This window comes from Vigna radiata, chromosome 5 (genome assembly GCF_000741045.1).
Source record: "Vigna radiata var. radiata cultivar VC1973A chromosome 5, Vradiata_ver6, whole genome shotgun sequence".
NCBI classification, from domain to species: domain Eukaryota; kingdom Viridiplantae; phylum Streptophyta; class Magnoliopsida; order Fabales; family Fabaceae; genus Vigna; species Vigna radiata.
In genome coordinates, this window is record NC_028355.1 from 2,692,516 (window position 1) to 2,715,669 (window position 23,154).

Sequence of the window (23,154 nt, forward strand, 5' to 3'; positions counted from 1 at the left end):
TGGGAGGATAAAAAGAAGCAATGATGTGATTTCTTGACATTAATAAGAAAAATTCTGATGTCTATACTATAGATTGTGAAGGAGAAAGAAAAGTCATACGGTAAATGGCTTCAATACATGTATCGACAAGCAATACACAGGATGAACTTAGAAAAGGTTATAATTTTATAATGATTAACGAAACACTCTTACGTAGAACGTTAAAAAGGAAATTCTTATTTTAGGCCTTGTTTAAGTTGGTTGTAATTTTTCAGTTTTTAGTTTTTAAACGTGAGTTTAAAAACTAGTTGTTTTGAGAAGAGAGGGTTTGAATCGATCTTTGTGAATGAGTATTACAAGTTCCAGTATCCCACAAAAGATAAGTTGTGTTATTTGCATGACTGATTTATTCATTTCAGATTACAGAAGAAATTAAATTGATTTTATATACTTCCATACATACTTAGTTACATAATACTTGTAATTATTCTAATTGATTGAATTCATTTAAGGAATTATTATGGAAAGAGCATGCATTTTATAAACTATCTTATCCACACACAAATTGTTAAAATGGGTATAAAATCGTTGTTAATACATGCAAAACTAAATAATAGGATTCAGCAACGATTTAGAACCATCTTTAAACCTTAACATAGGATTCTCACTGTAATGAGATACTTCAACGATTCAAGGTGTAAATAATTTGCCTTTTGTTTTATAATTTCTCAACGTACTTTCAACTCGCATAACTGCAAAATCACTACCAGTCCATTTTTTTCAGTGCATTCAAATTTATTGAATTGAAGCAGATACCACAGCAAAAATGAACCAAATCAGTGTTAAAATCACACAAGAACAAAAAGAGGTTCGATTCAGGTTCAGTCTTGACATAGAGCAATAATCATGTAAGGGAAATTAATATATGTACTTACATAGAGAATGGCAGGCTTGAGGAAGACAACCATACAAGTAAGCGATTAGTCATCCATGTAGAATGTCCAACTTATTTTGGGCAGAGATATCTGAAGGAATTTTATTACAAGATCAACAAATTAAAGAAAGGTAAGGGTAAGGAAGGAAATATTTAAACCTTACCTCCCTACGTAAAACGAACAGCTCAAATCAGTTCTGCTAATAAAAAACCTTTGCATATTAATTTATAAGAAAGTTGGATCGTATCAATAACATTTGAATTAAGTTTCAAGTACAAAATACCTTGCAATCTTCGGAAGTTCCTCGGCACAAACTTCTACAAATAGCAATGGGATTGCAGCTAATAGATCAGACATTAGACAACCAGAGTGACGATAGATGTGTCATATTATATATGAAAGTCATAATCATGACAACAAACTGTCCAGAGAAAAGAGCAGCATTCGTAATCTGATGAAACACAAAATGGTCACATTTACATTGGTTACAAAACATTCCCTGAAAACCTCAGGGAAATCCGGGTGAACAGATGGATGAAGCCCGGCAAAAAACTTGAACAGCATCATGCTGAGGAGCTGAACCTGCAAAACACAAGTACTGAAATAAAGTGCAGGGGAGGGCGCTATACGGAGAGTAAATAGGAAGGTCAATTCAGCAAATGGAAGCTGATTTTATTAGAAATATTAAATGTATGTACAAAAGCCTTTTCTCTGATTTGTAAGAGCTACAACCAGGAGTGGTTGCTACCATATAATCACTAGGAATGAATACTAACTTGTACCTACAACAAAATGATCTTTACAGTGGAAATCCTGAACTTCGACATGGGCAAAATCCCAAACAGTTGGATAGGTCATTAAAAACAACTTAGATAAGGAAGTCTACCAAAGAATATATATAACCTAATTGACGACAGGATTACCCATAAAACCATCCTATGTAACTAGTCATTTCTTAAAGGTACTTTGTTTCCTTTGTCATTGGTATAATGAACAGTACTATACACAGAAAGCGGTTTCAAACCATCATATTCAAGTCTGAAAGATCATCCATGGGAATTTCAAGCCCCATAAAATCCTGATCTTGCAATCCATCATCATCGATATTCAACCATGAACCAATATCCTGACCTTGGTCACCGAGATCATCAGGAACACCAAGTACATCCATTCCAGGTAATTGAAGGTTGGACAAATCAATAGGCTCATGGTCATCATATTCACCAATGCCAAACTCATCTTTCTCCTTGCTCTTCATATTATTAGACATTTCATTAGACTTTGACTTAGGTTGCTCTGATAGCTTGCCAAGGAGGCCATTTACAGAAACAGAATGCTTAGTTGCTTTCTGCTTAGGTTTTGATTTTGGTTTCCTTTCTCCCTTAGCACTAGATAATGCTGGCCTACCAACTTTAGTAGTACCATTTCTGGATGGCACTTCTCTGCTATACCCTTTTCCGTCCCTGTCTCTCTCACTTCTCTTTCCTTTTGTACTATTTGATAGAGAACCCCCAATGCCTGATGGAGCACTTGAACTCCCCATGGTACTGCCAACATCATCAAGGGACAATTCCCTTTTCTTCACCCTGTTTGACCAAAGATCTTCCTTCCCACTAGCCTGTTCAGAGGAACCATTTACAGCATGACGAATATCTGATGAATTGAAATCATGATCTTTCACATTCTGACTAAATTGTGAAGGGTTCTGCTGTGAACCCATGGAACCTGCAGATAGAAAAAAAAAGAATTAAATATCAAATTTCAGGCTGTAATCAGGAGCAAAACAGGGTGGAACAGAACTTGATAAGTTCAAATAAAGATCAGCTCTAATCACCTGTCCCTCCAACTCCCCTCACCCAATATCCTGAACCTGTTACCTATACACTATTGACAACTAAAAGAAAAATTACATTTTACCTCTCCAAGCAGGAAGTACTTTTTGTTTTAGTTGGTAATATTTTATTTGACAGAATTGCGGACAAAGGGCTCAAGTCCACAAGAAAATGCCAAATAAATTTAACACATCTGAGAAGTTTGGCTAAAATGCTCATACAGAACAGGGCTAAGATAGAAAAATATTACAATATGTTGTAAATAAGAGATTATTAGGATAAAAAATATTCTCAACATCTCCATAATAATTAGGAAAAGGTATCTTCAGAATCTAACTATTTATTTCAGCAAATTTTTATTAATTTTTTTAAAGGTTCCAATTAATACAAATAGAGATGATGCAAATGTAATTGCCGTGATTGTTATCAATAAAATAATTCTTTACTTTCTTACACAGTTCAAGTAATATTTATTCGAGAAGGAATGAGGATGGTACCATTTCTTGCTTCCAGAAAAAAGGAAGAAGCAGAAGGTTTAACGGACTCAGCCTCCATGCCATCTAATTCTCGAACAATACTTAGCTGGGAGGAAGCAGCGAGGAACATATCCTTATACAAAGGCTCGCTGAAGCAGCTCTTGCCTGTATCTTCAAATTGTTGGCATCGTTCCAACGTTCGTTTAACAAATCCCAATGCAGCTTGCTTGGCCATTTTGTTGCTTGCATTCTTCCCACCTGATGAGCTGGGACCCCGACAAGCCTGCCAATCAATTATTTGTCAATTCGATCAGCCACACAACCTATTTATAAAGTGGAGAATACTTTCCACTATTATGTAATGGAGTGTTCAACTTTTCTTCCTACACAATTTAAAGTACTTAATAAAAGATAAGAAGGCAGGGTTTGGTTTATCTGATTACAAGAAAACACTAAAATGAGAATAGGTAAAAGATATCACGACTCTGACCTAAGAAAAAGAGAGCATGACATGGTTGAGTTGTCATTTCTAGTTGTATGGTAGGCTTCCGTGGTATTGTAATCTCAACACCCCATTAAGACACTAAGAGCGCAAAGAGCAATGTGTACTATGATACATTCTAGCATCAGTATTTAAGGCTACACAACTACACAATAGAACATGGCCTATTCACTTGTTGGTGTGTTTTTTCTACTACCTCCGTTCTTATATCTGGATAATCAGAGTTATAGACCATGTCCCAACACTATAAAAAATACTATCCACTATATAAACATCCCTAGCCATTTCAACTATTGTAAACGAAACCCTTGGGCCTTGAAGATATTTGACTAGACTGCAAAATTTTTATTTGAGAACTATAAACCCGATTACGTATATAAAGAATAGAGATATTAAACAATAAGAAGGTTACCATGTATTTCTCATAAGCCATCATGAGGAGTTTGTCAAGAGCATTTTGTTCAAAATCCCTGTTAATCAAGATATTGTATTTCCTTCAGAGCAATGAGCCAAAAAAGTTAAAAGTAAGTAAATAATCAGGAAATAAATGTACACATTTACTTTTCTTGAACTTCTTTTGTCACTGATGCAGATCGTAATAATCCATCCAGTAGGCAGTTCCTCTTGGACATCTACAATGTATGAAAATAAAATTATAAGGTGAATTAATGGAACAAAAAATAACTTCATTAGGTTCTACATAATATTTATAAATCAGTTATCTGGATAGCAATCTGATCTATATGCTTACATGATACTTGGAAAGCAACACGTAAATTTCTGAAAAGTTACTTTTAACAGATAAAAAACAATGGGAAAGAGCATTTAGACGAATAACAATGAGAATATTATAGCTTCGCTTCAGCCTCAGTTAGTACCTGTCCTTGGTAATGCTCCTCTAACCTGGTGATATTCTCACAAATTCCTTCATCATTTGCTTGCAACATTTCAGGCTTGAAAAACAAAAGCAAAAAAATAAGTATGATTTAACCTACAGCAGATTTAATAATAACAGAACATCTTGAAATAAATTATTTAGATGTATTTATGAGTAGATTGCTGAAAGAACTACAGAATAAACTAGAACAACATAGTTTATTCAAATCTGATATTGATTTGTCATACTTCACAATATCAAGATTTCATGAAAAACAGCACAAAAAATCAGAGGAAAGTTAGCTAACCACTGATTCTGGTGAAATTCCAATACTTTGAAGCTCCAAAAGAAGCTTTTCATTCATACCCAAGGTGGCATATTGCAACTCTGAACAGGTCACAGTAGGCATGTTCTGGCTTGAATTCAACCCAGTTGATGGGATATCAACTTTATCACTTTCAGTCTCATCATGTCCTGATGTTCTAGTTATTCTATAACCATTGTAAGCAGAATAACAAGCAAGATAAGAATTAGATCGAGAACTGTCATCCAAACTACTCAAATCCAACTCTCCATCAGCCTCAAATTCAGCATCACATGCATCAAACTTTATATCTTCACTTTCACTGCTACACTCCTCTGAAATTAAAGCAGATATAAGCCTTTGACAGAGGGGAATTCCATTGGAATCTCCTTTAGCTAGATGTAACTGTTCTGCTACAACTCCAGCACCCATTTGATTACAAGGTTCAAAATCTCTTCCATGACCCATTAACCCAAACCCATTAGCAATAGCTTCACAACCATCTACATATGTACGAACTGGAGTTGGCATCAATCCACTTGATTCATGATTTATCTGAAACATGAATGAATTATTAAAGAAATTTAAATAATCTATTCCCTTGATAGGTACGATAAGAAACTCAGATCAATAAAATCATGCTTTAATTGCCATTATTATTATTACTAAAACTATAACTTATACAAGATTGGTTTGGAATTTTTTTAATATATACTGAATCATGTGTGCAAATAAGGAATAAACATAATAGATAATACAATGGCCATGGTTCCATACCAAATCAGGACATAAAACATTTATAAGAAAACAATAAATTCTAACTCCAGAATTATCAAAGGATGCATCAAGGATATACTATTACTGATACCACCACAAATCTAAAGCATCTTTCTTATATATGAAAGCACCAACAACAATGCAATATATTCCCCACCAATAGGGAAAAAAATTGGTACCTTCTGCTTCCAGTAAGCAATATCCTCCTCAGTTATTAAACCAAAGAAAAGCTCCATCTGCCTCCAGAATTGGCTGGAAAAAGAACGAGCTGCAGTAATAAGAAAATACAGAACTACTCCATCAGATAAAAAAGTATATAGGGTACACAATTAGATAATATTTAGCAAGATTCATACCAGAGTTGATAACACCCTTTACAGCAGCCAGTAATTCTTCATGTCCATCTCCCGACCCAACTAAAACAATGAACCCAAAAGTGATTCATGGTATACTAGTATTATACATATGAAAAACTGAAATCACCATTCTTTTCAAGAATCTGAAACTAGTACCAAGAAAATCTGCTGATGAACTAAGTGCAGTATGTTTCTGACGAGCATATGCCTTACGATCAGAGAGTTTCCTGGTTGGTGGACGGCCTGCCCTGCTGCATGGAACTAAGAAACATTAGCTTTAATAAACAAAATTGAAAAACCTAAGCAATAGAAGATGCATTTTAACCTTTCACTCTTCTCAAGTCCTAGTCTTGAACTTCTAAGTTGCTTTACAGTTCCTACATTTCCAAGCTTCTCAGATGTCGTTGGTGTTGGCGACCTTGCAACAGGAAAATTGCGTCCTGTCCTACCCTGCCTCCTAACACCATCTCCATGTTCTTCTGCAGAAACAAGCTTACTTTTTCTTGAGGGAAGGATGAAGTTAGAAACCTTTTGAACATTTTGTCCAGGTTTCTGATCTATCTCCGCTGATTTCCTGCCCTTCTCTTTTGGTTTTATCTCAGCCACCCCTGACTCTTCACTTTCAGATAAGGCGGCTGAAGGTAAAGAATCACCTTTTAATTTAATTTGCTGAGGAGAATTACCAGCCAAACGTCTAACAAATCCCAACCCAAGATCATTACCAGACACATCTGACACAGTGTCCAAAACAGGGGAATCATCAATACTTGACACAGTGGACACAAAATTTGCTCTCCTAGCCGTACGGGAGCTCTTCTGTGGCCTCTGCCAGTGGACAACAGGTGGGGAAGATGATCGTGCTGATGCCATTCGCTTGCGATTGTTGGTGCCAACACTGGTAGGGGGCTTGGTCATACAATGTGATGGCTCCCAATCATTAGGGACAGCTGCTCTAATGACACCTGGTGATGACTTTGGAGCTACTCCTGAACCAGATCGTGGTGCCCGAATAGGTGTATTCATTTTTGCACCTGAATTAGGACTTGCCGAATTGAATTCATCACGAACAGTTGCCCTACATATAAAACAGTAATTGAGAATCAATATCAATTATAGATTACACTTTTTATGAAGACAAAAAATTTATAAACACAATTAGAAAATTACTTGTAGGATGAGGTTTGCACCCACTTATATACACTTAAATGGTCCGATAGTGGGTGGAACAATATGCCCAACGACAATAGAAAATTGCTAGGATAGACTCCAATCATGGCTCTGATACCATGTTAGAAGTGGAATTTAAGTCTAACTCAACCCCACAAAACCGGCTTGTACGGTGAGGTTTGCACCCACTTATATACACTTAAATGGCCTTATCTCTAGTCGATGTGGAACTTTCAATAATTACAAAGGGAAAGCAGGATAAGAAATCATCCTCAAAAAGATACCAAAAAGTAAAGAACAAATAATAAACATCAACACAATATTTAATCCATCCTTCATATTGTATGAGCCGTCCCTTAACAAAGACCATGTGTTTTCCATTATGTGCAAGTCAAATACCTAATCTTATCAAAAAGCAGTTGCATATCTCTAAACGACTAATCAATTGTCAATTATAGGAAACATATCACGACAAAGAAAATACCTTTGAAAACATTAAGATCCATAGAGAAATGGAGCAAATAAACAAACAATCAATAAAAGAAATCAAGGAGAGCAACATGGAGGGAAAAAGTGTTTTCGATAAAAAGATCCTTTTAAAGAAAAGAAAAGAAAAATCTTTAAGAACTGTGCTCAGCAGTTTGCTTACTTGTTAACAGCTCTGAAATTCACCCTTTCCTTGTCTGAACTGACAGGACGATCCCGTCTATCATTGACAGGAGAATTATTTTCTAGGTCGCTTCTTGGAGTAGAGACGCGTATGCCCAACCCTGTCTGTTGAGAGACGCCATCTGATTTTCCAGCTCCAACAATTCCATTAGTCACTCCCGACCTAAACAAAAGATGCATCAAGGAATTATGATATCCTACATATTGAAGAAAGATAATGAACAGGAATAGAAAACGAACAAAATAACATCTTCTTGCACAATATTTTCTATTTATCCTTGAAAATCTGAGAGTTTAGCACAATTACTCACAACTATATTCACTTGTTACACTGTATGGATGGGTATGCAGCCTTTCACCATTCTACACAGTATATGTAGAGAAACCTCAATCACTCACTCATTTAACACTATCTAGAGAGAGCCTCATTGACTCTCCTCAATTTTCTTTCATTTCCATCTTGTTGGTATGACACTTGAAGGCAAAGATCCGATAAATTACCATTTTGTAGGACACAGGAGCTATATCTATAATAACACATAACATGACATTTTATTGTCAGCTTGAGTACTTATATCTAGCATTAGATGTGTATAGCGCCAGTAATAAAATGCAAATTTGTAATAACGATATAACAAACAATTTAAAATTTTAATTTGCATAATACAATGATTACAATGAGTAAAGCCATTATTGTGTATTGTTATAGTGAATCTAAGCACAAACTTATAACAACATAGTTCATATAGCTCCACTAATTAATATGCAAGTCGGCATTGGATATATAAGATATATCACAAGTATAATCGGTAATTACATTTGACTAGTGATAGATATATTCTCATCAGTAAATATATTCACTACAAGGTAATACTTGAACCTGTCCTGCAATTATTTAACCATTAAAACTTCAACCCCTTAAACTAACACTGAAGCTTTACCTTCAAGACTTCAGTTGCAAAGTGTTGGAGATCCCACATCGACTAGAGATAAAGCGAATTCATAGTATATAAGTGGGTGCAACCAGTTTTGTGGGATTGAGTTAGGCTTAAAGTCCACTTCTAACATGATATTAGAGCCATTGTTAAAAACCCTATTCTAACGATATTTACTGTTTGTTGGGCATATTGTTTCACCCGCTATCGGGCTGCTATCTGACCACCCATTAATGTCTAGTCCCACGCTCGAGATGTATATACCTCGGCGTATAATGTAGACTTGATATAATCTTCTAGGCATGAATACAACGATGAAATCTGCTTTCGAGATATGATACTCACTCTTAGTATTAACGTTAAATAAGAATAAAATTCTCATCCCTTTATATAGATGTTGATCAGGCATCTTTTAAATGATACTAGATTCTAATTAGTTACATTACTTGATTGTAACTTTTCATGAATGGTTGTAAAAATAACAACTTTTTTACTAGTTACATTTCTTAATTGTAACTTTTCATGAATACTTGTAACTCTTCATGAATATGAAAACTGTCTCTAATACTCTTAAATTCCAACAATATTTTTGGTTCTTTCAAGAACAAAATTGGCAGTGTCTCATATTCAAGGACAAAATTGGTCATTTAACTCAAATAAATCTTCTTTTGGAATGAACCAAGGCCCATAAAGATCACTAAAATGGGTTTTGTTACATCCAACAAAATAATTTCCCTATACATGGCCAAAAACAAAAGTTGACCTGCGTGCTTAAGGGATACAATACAACTATTTTTCAATTGTGGCCGTCTTTTGATGGTAGATAAATAAATTTACAGTCATGTTACTATTTTGGTCTCTATACATGTTAAAGATATGTTTTTTCTCAGTTCGGCTATTCTGTGTAGTTTTACGGTTGACAGTTGTATTATGCAGTACTCCTCTATTCACGATGGGCTTTGTAAAAGTTTCACTAATCTTTTGGCAATCTTTCGTAATTTTCAGTCTAAGGAATTACATTTCTTGTTACTTTCAATATGGTATCTAGAGCTAGTTGATCTTTTTTCTTTTCTTGGCTTACAGCAGTTCTTTCCTTTTGTTTTAATGACTTCCATTTCAGATCCTCTTTCAACCTCCTCTGTGCCACCTCCAACCCCTGCTCCTCTAACTGATTCTCAGTCATCTGCTCCAATTGATGTTCCTGTCAGTTTTTTGCATCAAATTACTGAGAAGTTTGATGGCAACAACCTTTTATTGTGATGTCAACAGGTTCAACATGTTATTAAGGCACATCAGCTGCACCACTTTGTTGTTGTTCCACAAGTTTCGTCACATTTTCTTGCAAATCAAGACACGGATATTAATCAGGTTAATCCAGAATATTTTCTTGAGAACAAGATTAAATGTTTCTTATGCGGCTTCAGTCCTCTCTTTCCAGTGCCAACTTGCCACATGTTGTTGGATGTGTTCATTCATATGAAGTATTGGAAAAGGGACATGCATATTTTCACCATCAAACTCAAACAAAGGCAAGACAGCTCCACTGTTATTTAAGAAACTCCTCTTTGCAAAAGTGCAAAGTTATTGCTTTTCTTTCTCATATTAAGTCTCTTGTACACTCTCTTTGTTCAGTTGGAGATCCTGTTTCTCTTAAAGAACACTTGGATTCAATTCTTGAAGGTTTTCCTCGAGAATATGATAATGTTATTGCTCTTATTGATGGCAAAATTGATACTACTACTATTGAAGAAGTTGAGGATTTAAGTCTTGCACAAGAACTGCCTCTGGATCAATGGGCTGACATTCTAACTAAGCCACTTTCATCAACGAGATTTGTTTTTGTTAGGTGGCTGAATTACCCATTCTTTCTCATCAACTTGAACTTGTGGGGATATTAGAGATATGATTTTCTCAGTTCTGTTTTTCTGTTTAGTTTTCTGGTTGACAGTTGTATTATATGGTAGTACTCTTCTATCCATATATATGGGCTTTGGAACAGTCACTAATATGAAAACTAATATCTGATTACAATCAATAATAACAAAAATTTTGGGGAAGTGGGCATATTCATGCTAATTTTGTCTCACACAACAAAAACTGCGCACAAATACATCCATACCTGAAAGAATGAGAATCATTACTCAATTTTGCACGAGCATCGTTGGCTAGTCTTTGTTGCATTCCGTGTTTAGTTTCCTGGAAAAGGTTAATAGGCTTTGTCAATGCTGTATTTGGAGACCCATCTGGTTTGATGCCAGAACGTTTCTTCTTCATTTTTGACTTTTCCCACCCATCACCTCCAATGGGTAAAGTTCGTTCCTCACCCTGCACTGCACTACTATTGACAATCCTTAACATTTCTTTATCCCTATCTACAGTTCCAGATGGCCTGACAAGAGAATTAGTCCGTATATCCATCTAGAATTCATCAAACGCAAGTCAGTTTTGGTCAAAAGAAATCAGACTCCCCCACATAAAGAGAAGCAAATAGAAAGTTGTAAAGTCACAACCACAAGCCATATTCACGTCTTATTAGACCCAAAAACTTGCACAGTAAGACAAAATACTCTGTAATTTGACAATTTCATATAGAAATAACGATACACACATAAAGAAACTAGAATTCATGAAACACATACATTCAAACACACAAGCACATATGTGTGTGTATATTGGTGGGGATCAATTTACTACATTCATCAACTCTTTGTATATATTAAATTTCTATAACCCAACCACTAATTTAAAAGTGCTTATTAAATAGATCAAGTGCATAAATGCTTATAAAATCAAAAGGTTCTTAATAATTAATTGACTAAATTCAAATTAACATATAATTCACCTTTTTAAATTATAAGAAAAAATCATCTCATTTATCTAAAATTTACTTTGCATAATTGTTGAGAAAATATTAAAATATTCAACAGTCAGATTACTGAAATTTAATGTATGAGGTTTTCAACAATGTAACTTTAAAAGTTACTCCTGGAGTAACTTAATCCCTACCCTATATGTATATGTTCAAAAGAATTCATAACAGATTTCTATACATTAGGTGGTATGGAATCTCTAAGAAAGCATGGAGAGAAAATGTTCTAGTAGCCAACTTTTGTTAAAGCAGATTCGAAACAGGATGCCATGTCACACTGAGTTGAAATTATACAACTAAGGGATGTAAATATAGTATAAATTACAATGTATTTACATGCAAACAGCACAAAAATGAATAAGCTATAGTAGGAGGCCTAAATAGAAATTGAATAGTGTTAACAAACACACATACCCTTACATCAACCAAAGAAGTTCGAGTCCGCTTGTTAGGAACAACTTTGGTTCTTTCTTCCAACTTCAGCTGGTCATGTTCAAAACCACCTGTGACTGCATGACTTTGAACTCCAACCTTACCTGTGCTTGTTCCCAAGACTGATCGATCACTTAATGTAAAACTAGAACGTTCATTAGAAAAAGTTTCAGCTCGAGACCTTTTCTTTGATGTTATATTTTGGAAATCTTTGTTGAATCTAGACAGGGCTTCGCTAAACATTTTAGCACGATCCCTGTTAAAGATTACAATGCTATTAAACTCCTCTAACTTCAATGCCAGTAGTAAAACATGCAGAGAATGAAATAACTACCTTGCCCTCCTAAAACTTGCATGCAAACTATCCCTCAACCGTTTGATATCTTCAGGTGCTGGGGATGATAGTTGTTTGCCTTTGGCAGAACTAGATGGAGATTCATCAGAAGAAATTCCAAGAGCAGCACTGACAAGTCGTTTATAATCTGTTTGACGATTAGACTTATGCTCTGGAGCCACCAACTTTAGATTAAAACGCACACAATTGAAGAAGCTCACCACATCCCCTTGAGTTGCAGGAGAACTGCTTCTTGAAATATTTGGAAGAGAAGACAGAATTGGATTTTCCATGCTTTCACGAAAGCTACCTGATCTATCTAATGAAGGAGCTATGTGGGATCCACGTTGCCCAGAGTACAATTGTCTATCTGGACTTGCCATAGCACTAATTCCCACACCTCTCTTGAGCCAAATACACAGAACAAGGACTTGTGCATGACAAAGTCGTAGCACTATATTGACTAAAGCACATAAAGGGCAAATCTATATTACAAAGGAAACAATTGAACACTGTACCTGAAAGGAAAAAAACAACAGAAAAATCAAACTTCATGTGCTATGATGTAGAAACATTCATGCGTACAATAAACGACTTGGGTAGCAAGTCAAGATTCATACTCAAAAGCTCTCTAATTTGTATGATGAACACAGAAATTTTTAAAATTCATCAAAGGCTAAGAGATCTATAACACAGCACAGTAGAGTTTGTCTGAATAAATAACTCCATTATTTATCTATATTCTAGTCCCAACTCGTGTACAACAAAGTAAAAACTAAAAAAGAATAATGTGATATTACATTTGGCATGTAAATTAGTTATTGCATATCCAAAGAAAACAAGTGGACAAAAATATGGGAGAAATAAAAATACCACCACAACCAGCATTCTTATAAAATCTACTTAAAGTATACAGTCTCGAAAACACCAAAAAATAGCTTCATGATTTGCATTGTCCATAGCATTTTACAAAAATATTTTGAAACAAACGAATAAAGTGGCATTATATATACCTCTCCTTTTTCTCTATATAAGAACTTGTCCCCATTCTTATATCACAAAACTTATCAGCTCTCTGTATACCACATCAATTTCAAAACTTAATCTCCAAGATAAAGAGTGAAAATTTCATTTTACAATTTATTTTACTTTACCAAACCTGACCATTGCATACAGAAATGTAAATTAATAGACATAAATGCTCAATGTGGCAACAAGATGAAATCTACATGATTATAAATTATGATAAATGCTGTGAAGATTTTGCTCGCAACCCACTGTATGCAGGCCAATTATTGTGACTTAGTGTCTCAACTTCGAAGACCAATTAGTACAGTTTACATTCTCAACTTCAAACACCAATTACTATGACTAGTTACTTCAAACGCAATCTTGGACCCCAGAACTACAATCCCTCGTCAATTTCCATTCTCTCAAATAAACAGGTAGTCAATACAGACAAGACAACTACTCTTTCCTTCAATCAGAAATAATTAACAATTTCCAAGATTCATTTTAAAAGTAACCTGATGAAGACAACTGAGTTTTTCTCCCAAAATTTGTCAGCTAGTAAAGTAATGCTTACCATTACTTGCAAATTCCCGTTCCTACTCTAACTCTGGTCTACTCCAACTCCTACATTACCTTCCTCAATTCAATGCCATTATCTGGCAATATACAAGGAACGGCCACACAGGAAATAAAAACCATCCGCTGAACTCCAAGCATGCATTTACTCATTTTAAATTTTAACATACAAAATATTCAATTAAAAAGCGAAACACAACTAAATTAGCAAGCTGTATCTACAAACAACATAAGTTCTGTTTCACAAGTTCCGGCTACTCCATGCATGCAGATACTCTTCGTCCCCTACATCCTCGATATCAGTTCGTGCGAAAGCTCAACCAAAAAAACACAGATAGGAACCAACAACAACGTGTAGAAACCCTAACGGTTGAATCAACGCAGACAAAAAAACAAAAAAACAAAAAATCAAAATCACGAAGTATCCTGTCATCATGGAAGATCACTTAGAACTCCAAAATAAAAACCCTAGAAGTTGAACAAAATACGAATGAAACAACAGCCAACTCCAGAAAAAGAAAATCAAAAAATCTATACACCTAAATATACCTCGTAACCTCACAATGGTGCTTGTACTGGTTATGCGAATAGCACAGAGAAATTGGGAGAAGAATCGAAAGGCTTGTTAGAATTTGATATTGTTGTGAGCTTCAAATCGAAGTTCGTACGAAGAAGCCATGGTGGAGGAGGAGGCACCGGTGTTTTGATCGGCAATGAATTGGACTAAGAAGCTTTTACTCTTTTGCCCATGGTTGTGCACTTTTGGAAAATTTAGAACCCGCGATTTGCAGGGGTGTTTTCGTCAGTGCATGTCATATACGGTATGACTGGCATTGAATTACATGTGATTATGCTATCATCAATAATGTACTACAAATACAGCCAATATAGTAATGGCATGTTAATAATAATAATACTTCTTATTCTTAGAATACCTTATTGTACAAAATTATTACATACATTGTTATTATGATCAACAATAACAATACCAATGTGAATTTTTGTTCATTCCAATTTATTAAAAACAATTTATGTTTATATTAATTAATAACAGTAACAATTTAGTGAGGTATTTCTTCCTAATAATAGGATTATTAAAAAAATATATTATATTAAATAAGGCTTATATATAAAGTGAGCTAAATAATAACTTTAAAATGAAGAAATAGCTTAAAAACATACAATAAATAAAATAATGTGAGCTACGAATGATCCTTAAAATTAAAATGTTATTTTGAAATTTCAACAAATTGTCACGTTTTATATTTTTTAACTTTCTTAACCTATGTATGATGTTATATCTTTTTGTTTTTAAATTATATTTGTCACTTTATTAAATCAATAAAAAGTCAAAAGACTTGTATACACAAAATGTATATCCTTAAAGGTGGTCCTATGGAACACTTCATGTTTTAGATTGATTAAGAACTTTACACACTTCGTAATAAATGCACCAATGTTCATTTTACATTTCGTCATAATTTAATGCTTTATTATTTTTATTAAATAGGCTATGATTAGATAATTTGAACTTGAACAAATATAAAAGAACACTACCAAAGAGAAATTACATATTTAAAATACTTAAGTTTATGAAGAATGATTTGTATATTTTATAATAGTACAACTACTTTTTCAATAATGAGAGTAATTTTGAAGTTATTTTTGATTGAATATATTTTTTATTTCTTAATGTTTAGTCAAAATTAAAATTAGTTTATTTTTAAAATTTGAGTTTAATTTAGTTTTATAATTTTATAAATTTAAAAATTTAGTTTTTTTAACTAAATTTTGTTAAATTTATTTAAAGTTAAAAAGTGTTACTAAGAAAAAATATGTTAGCAGTATAAAATTTAGTTAAAATAATTAAACTTATATATTTCTAAAAATGAGAGATTAAAATCAAAGTTTCAATGATTTTTTTATTTAATGTTGTGACTATAATGTAAATGCGGAAATAAATTAGGTTTTCTATATGTTTTTATTATATCATATTAATATTTGATCATAATAGACTAACATCACTTATATAATTGATAACTAAATCATGAAAGAAGTTTTAGATATTAGGAAGCTATTGATATTTTGAAAACGTTAAGAATAATTTGATGGTTGATGTAAATCTTTCTTTTTATTAATATAATACCATTTTTTGTCTAATGAGATAATTTATTGTTAGAACATGGTTTAATTTATCATGTTATCTTTATCAAATATTTTTAAAAACTCAAATAAAAGGTATTTGGAGGTGATTATTTAAATATTGACGTTGGTGAAAAAAATAAGTAGATAATAATTAAAAAAAATGTATGAGTAAATTTTAACTGAACTAGTAATAACATGTGTATTTTGGATAATTAAAAATAATATTAATTAAATACTTTTTTATTATTTTTTATTAATACTAAATTAATACAAAAAGCAGTATATCTAACACTTTTCTTAAATATATTTTTTTTAAAAAAAAGAACGAGACATTCTTTCATGCGTGTTTTTTATATATAATAACACTAATAATATGTTTACACAAAATTCTAACAATTACAAGAACAATAATTAACTATCAAATTCATTACTAACTCATGTGTTAAAAAGAAAATGTAACTTTAAAACTATTCTTAAATCCATATGTAAAAATCAACTTGAATTATATAGCCTTCTAAGTTGTTTAGGCATTACATCATTCTAAATGACTCTAACATATTATCCATCAAAATTAAAATAGATACTAAAGTGATATGTTTCATATATTGACATTTTTATTGTTTCACTAATCATAAGTAATAAGATTTACATTTTTGATTTGCTTCATTTTTTTTTCAAAAGATTAAACAAATGAAGTATTTGAAACTCCACGCATGTTTAATTCTTCAAATATGTATCTATATTAAGTATTTTATAATTTTAAAAGAAAAAGTACAAGTCTAATCTATGTTTACTCTCTAGAAACATATGTCAAAATGTATAAACTAACTTCCTTAAATATAGTAAATAAACATTAGTTTCGTCCAAGTAGATTTGAAAACAACAAACTAATATAAGCTTGAGTATGGCACATTATCTTTTGTTAATCTAAATTAAGGTCACCTTTTTTTCTTCGATGACAAATATTTTCAAGTATGATCAAAGTAGAAAAATAAATATATTTTTCTTTTAATTCAGTATCTACCACTATATATAACAATAATTAAACTTTTGACTTTTGTATTTTGTTAAGATAACATCTATTAATACAAATGAAAGGTCTACATCAATTTATAAAGACTTATTTTTAGTGTCTAGTTACACGTTGAAGAATCCAAATCATGCTTGAAAAATAGATTTGGTCTTACTTGGTAACTTTTTCAAACATTTTGTATGTTTGTTCAGATGACATCAATTATCCCATGACATATGTTAGGTGGGTCAAGTCAAAATCGAATTGTGACACTATGATTATTACACTATAAAGTAAAAAAATGTTGCACTTTGATTGTTAGTTATAACATTTGACTTGGTGGTAAAGATTTAACCCAACAATTAGTATCAAAGTCGAGATCACGAGTGTTATTCCTAACGAGACAATCATTGAAGGGGTGATTATTGCATGTGACATCAATTGCTCCCAATGGAACATTTGCTAAGGGGGAGATTGTTGTAGGTGACATCAATTGTTTTGTGACAAAAAACAAATGAGTCAAGTCATAATTGAATCGTAGGTGTTATGTTTTTAAGTAAAAAGAGTTACATCCTCACTATTAGCTATAACTTTTGATCTAATGATAAATGCTCAATTCAATGTGTCCTTATTTCTCATCAATTGTGTATTGTTTGGTGGCATCACCTTCTACCATTATTAATACAATATTGTAAGCAAATAGGCATCTATATATATATGATGATTCGAACTAAATTGTCGTTCTTAACATAAAACTTTTATAAATGAACATAATTTATTAGACCACCTTTAATTTCATATCATACTAGTGCATGATCCTCATGCACAACATAAGAAGACTTATAAATGTTTTATTTAGTGGACTCAACTAACATCCTTATACTACCGTAACATTTCAATAGTTTAGACTCTTGACTTGTTTGGTTCTTTTTTATTCTTATCATTTATTGGTCTCGACTCCCATTATAAGAATGGTAGCTCTTACTTAACTGGCTTCAAAGATCCTGTTATTTGTTACTCATCCACTACCCTATCTAACCTATGTTGGGAAAAAGTATTAGGAGAATGATTCTACCAACAATATACTTAGTGAACAATGACTAAAAAAGAATAAGTATCATTCATAAGAGTAATATGAAGAAAAGTTAAAGATCTTAGTTAATATCTTGAATAACGAAATCAAAATGAGAGAGAATTTTTGGAGAGAAATCTTATAAAGACTCCTCACATGAATTTTGTAAAGACAGTGTCATGTATCTATTTTCAATTTTGATATATATATATATATATATATATATATATATATATATATATATATATATATATATATATATATATATATATATATATATATATATACACACACANTATATATATATATATATATATATATATATATATATATATATATATATATATATATATATATATATATATATATATATATATATACACACACACATGAGTACATATTTTTCTTCTTCTATATTTGCTTTGAGTAGATATAAGATTAAAAAGTTTATATATAACTAATCATCTTCTTTTAAATCGTTTTGATGTCTTATTTATAAACTATTGATATTTATCTAAATGTATGCAATTTTTATTTAATTTATACAGATTAACTGTCTATGTAATTTTATGTGAAAAAATTTTGACAACTAATTACTCAGTGATTAATTTTTTTAAATATTGTATAAATAATAATTACAGATTTTACATTTTAATTGTTACAAAATAAAAATATTTTTGTCACAAAGTATTATGTTTTTTATGAAAATAAATAATCTCATGCAGATAAATTTCATTTATTGATTACACAAAATACATCATTGAAATCGAAAACATAGTAGTATATAATAAAATATGAAATAACATCCACACTACCTGACCTAACAAATAGCAAATAAGTAACAAGTTTCACTTATCTTAATCTAAAGTAGGTAAAAAATATCTTAAAATATATTTGTTGATGGAATATATATATATATATATATATATATATATATATATATATATTATCTGTTTTATTACATAAGTCACATATCTAAAAACTCTATAAATATAATTGATATTTCACTAAAACCATATATTTACTCTCTTTTCTTAATTACACGACTTGAATATTGAAAGGTTTTTTTAGACAATCTATCATCGTGTTCGAGTCATGAGTGATGAAAAACATCACACTCGAGTGTCCATAAAAACAACATCTAAATTTATATTTGTAAATAAAAAATATTAAAAATAATTAATAAAAATATTTAGTTATATTCCACACATAAATAATTTTACAGGACGACAAAGTATTGAAAAAAGTAATTATATAAGCTGCCGATGAGACAAATCACCCATACTTTATCCACATGAAATGGAAGTGGATATGTGGAGATGACACACTTGTATTCTCAGTATGTCTTCTACTCTTTTTTATGGCACACTGCATGTCAACCCATATCACAGGTTTCAAATTATCCTCTACACGTCATAGTTTCCGAATTGACCAAAGTCGAAAAGTAAGAACCATCTTTTATTTACTGAGAAAAATTGAAGAATGAAAAAAACAAAAAAAACCTACCACCATATGTGTTAGACAAAAGAGAATAATACGAGTAGGGATCCGTTGAATTTTAGGTGTTAGTTAATTTGAGTGGATATGGAAAAAAGTATCGGAAAAGATTGGAAGATAATTATTTTTATTGTTTATTTGAATAGATTTGAAAATAAGATAAGTAAGAATAAATTTGAAGTAAAATTAATAAAAATTAGTATATAATTTAATTTATTTGACAGATTAAAAGAATTTACTTTTAAATTTAATTTGAATTATTTATAAATCTATCCGCAAGTAAGAATAAATAGAGAGAACAGTCGCATCTAAGAAATTAAGAATGCATTTCACCTACAAAGTTGATAAGAAACATAAACTCTAATGAGAGAACCAACTTGATGAATTCAAAAACACTAAAAATTGAAATGTGAAAATGTTTATTTGCTGATAATAGATTTTCTGAGTAATTAAGAATGTAACATAAATGAAGGAGGAACAAAAGTCCCTCTTTCCTTTCTCAAATGCTCTGCTCTGCAACGTGTTTTGAAACCCAGAAAATTCCAAAACAAAAACGAAACCATCCGCGTAAAAAACCACGCTTCTCAAAACGCATATTATTATGATTGTTTTATGCTTCCGAAATCGAAAAACCTAAGGTCAGAGTGAGCGTCAAAGTAGGCCCACCATCCCCACATCGCGTTCACACTTGAAGACACGCTTCCTCGGCCCTCTATAAATAAACCCCACAAACGCAAAACCTCAAGCGTTCACACTTCTCAAAAAACCTTAACAACCAAATCCAAACACTACACCATCATCCATGGGAATCAGCCCCGTCCCGTTTTTCGCTCAGGAAGACTACTCACACTTCTACAACCTATTTGCAGACACAGACACCAACAAGAGAAAGCGTAACAGTAAAGAAGACGAAGGAGGAGGCGCAGAACAAAATGGTGATAGTGCTATCGTCAAGGACTTACTTGCTTCGCTCATGCTTTTGGAAGAGGAAGAAACCAGAGAACAGCAAAACAGAATGCTTGAGTCCCAACATCAACGCGACATCTTAAACGCTAGCTTCCAGAACCAGGCCAGGGCCATGGAAACTTACAAGGCCCAATTCCAAGCCCATTTCGCCGAATCGGAAGACCTCCAAAACAAAATAACCAAAAAGGCCCGTCGCACGGCTGCTGCAGCTGCCAGTTCGGTTATTCTAGACGAGGCCGCTTCGGTTCGGGCCGAGGTTCCCCCTCAAACCGCTTCGACGGTTCAGCGGAGGATGTGGGTGAGGGACCGGTCGAAGGACTGGTGGGAGCGGATCAGCCGGGAGGACTTCCCGGAGGAGGAGTTCCGGCGGTGGTTCCGGATGAGCAGAAGCACGTTCGACATGATCTGCGAGGAGCTCGACGCGGTGGTGACGAAGAAAAACACGATGCTCCGCGACGCGATTCCGGTGCGGCAGCGCGTGGCCGTCTGCATCTGGCGCCTGGCCACCGGGGACCCGCTCCGGGAGGTGTCGAAGCGGTTCGGATTGGGGATATCGACGTGTCACAAACTCGTACTCGAAGTGTGCTACGCGATACGCACCGTTTTGATGCCGAAGTTTCTGCAGTGGCCGAGCGAAGAAAAGATGAAGCGCATCAAGGAAGAGTTCGAGGGGTTGTCGGGAATACAGAACGTGGGAGGCGCAATGTACACGACGCACGTGCCAATAATCGCTCCTAAAATAAGCGTGTCGGCGTATTTTAACAAGCGGCACACGGAGCGGAACCAGAAAACGAGTTACTCGGTAACGGTTCAGGGCGTGGTTGATTCGAGAGGTGTTTTCAGCGACGTGTGCATTGGTTGGCCGGGTTCGATGCCCGACGATGAGGTTCTGGAGAAAAGCGCGTTGTTTCAGAGGGCCAACAGTGGGAATTTGAGGGACGTTTGGATCGTGGGAAACTCCGGGCACCCTCTGATGGACTGGGTGCTGGTCCCCTACACCCACCCTAACCTGACATGGACGCAGCACGCGTTTAACGAGAAGATTGAGGAGATTCAGGGCACTGCCAAACGGGCCTTTGCGAAGCTAAAAGCGCGGTGGGGGTGTTTGCAGAAGAGGACTGAGGTGAAGCTTCAGGACTTGCCGGTGGTGCTAGGCGCCTGCTGTGTTCTGCATAACATTTGTGAGATGAGGAATGAAGAGATGGATGATGAATGGGGGTTTCAGCTTTTTGACGACGAGATGGTTCCCGAGAATTCCATTCGCTCTGCAACTTCCATGCAGGCCAGAGACCACATTGCCCACCATTTGCTACACCATGCTCGCGCCGGCACTGCCTTCGTGTAACTCTACCTTCTTCTTCTTCTTCTACCTTATTCTTTTTGGCTATGTTGCAGTAGTCACGTTAATTAACAAAGAGAGAAGCATATTAATTTCATTCATTAGATTCTTGAATAATAGGTATAGATTGTATAGAGAATTTTTGTCTGAAAAATATAACTAAGAAGATGTTTTAGAGTATAATATTTTTGTCATGGATTACTGCTACCACCGCGTTTCTGTTTTGCTGTCTGACCCACAACCTCTGACCCAAAAAAGATTCGATTTGTGCTTTTGACTATGAAGTCTTGTTGGCACTTCGACTGCTGTGACTCATCACTCGTTAGTTTAAAAATATAAAATGAGAACAATAGTATAATTAATCTGTACATTGAATATTGTCTTGAGGAGGAAAGTTTTGCCTTCAGTTCAGTCTATTGAAGAATTAATTAGCTTCTTCCAGCCTTTGACTAATATAGAATGGCATCTATAAAGTATGTCAATATAGTTTTTAGAAATGGAAAGTTGTTTGTACAAGTGGTTGAAACTTGTGTCTATTAAATTAGGTTTATTTTTCAGTTTAAGAATATAATCTTCACTACAAATATAGTTGACTTATGAGAGGAAAAAAACTTAAATTTATAAAGAAAATAGATTTTGGATCATCTTTCATCTGGATTAATATTATTATAATACAATTGAAAGGGGTTAATAAAGTTTTAGCAAGGAAGGTACCAAAACCATGCCCCAACTTTTCTGAATATGCTTGTATGATTGTATACTTTGAATATTACCAGATTGATCTTGTTCTTAAAAGTTCCTCAATTGCAAACGACGTAGAAGAGGTAAAACTTTGGTTTTTCAAGTTATTTCCGTAATTTAAACAAAAAAGAAGTAAATTAATCATGTTACCTTTCAACTCCAACCCAAAGTAGCAGTCATATTCTTGTAAAAGAAACAATTACTTAGCTTCATTTTTCTTCCTAAACTTTTAAATATTAACACAAGCACCAATAGTTTTATTGCAGTTAACTGATTAATTGACTGGGATGGATGGTTATTACAGGGTTAGCTATGAAATTAAATTTATTGTGTGTGTATCTATTGAAATAT

The 23,154-nt window shown here is 33.4% G+C and overlaps 2 protein-coding genes across 4 annotated transcripts; one reads left to right on the forward strand and one right to left on the reverse strand.

Moving 5' to 3' along the window:
• Positions 1-1,565: 1,565 nt before the first annotated feature.
• On the reverse strand, positions 1,566-14,855 carry LOC106762150. Of its 3 annotated transcripts, none has more exons than XM_014645891.2 (15): positions 14,581-14,855; positions 12,445-12,962; positions 12,093-12,366; positions 10,929-11,227; positions 7,855-8,037; positions 6,364-7,113; positions 6,195-6,286; positions 6,039-6,098; positions 5,862-5,950; positions 4,909-5,460; positions 4,603-4,677; positions 4,286-4,356; positions 4,137-4,194; positions 3,244-3,505; positions 1,566-2,639 (listed from the first exon to the last, which is right to left on the reverse strand). In XM_014645891.2, exons 2-15 carry the CDS (start codon positions 12,825-12,827, stop codon positions 1,933-1,935), a joined length of 3,855 nt encoding a protein of 1,284 aa, XP_014501377.1. In that variant the 5' UTR covers positions 12,828-12,962; positions 14,581-14,855; the 3' UTR covers positions 1,566-1,932. The 3 variants fall into 3 exon arrangements, with proteins under 3 accessions (XP_014501377.1, XP_014501376.1, XP_022636180.1); XM_014645890.2 differs by having other exon boundaries at positions 6,195-6,289; XM_022780459.1 differs by lacking the exon at positions 14,581-14,855 and having other exon boundaries at positions 6,195-6,289; positions 12,445-12,592; positions 12,666-12,782.
• A 5,336-nt stretch (positions 14,856-20,191) lies between these two features.
• Positions 20,192-22,159, forward strand: LOC106759640 (protein ALP1-like). Its single transcript, XM_014642921.2, has one exon. It carries the CDS (start codon positions 20,560-20,562, stop codon positions 22,066-22,068), a length of 1,509 nt encoding a protein of 502 aa, XP_014498407.1. The 5' UTR covers positions 20,192-20,559; the 3' UTR covers positions 22,069-22,159.
• Positions 22,160-23,154: the final 995 nt, after the last annotated feature.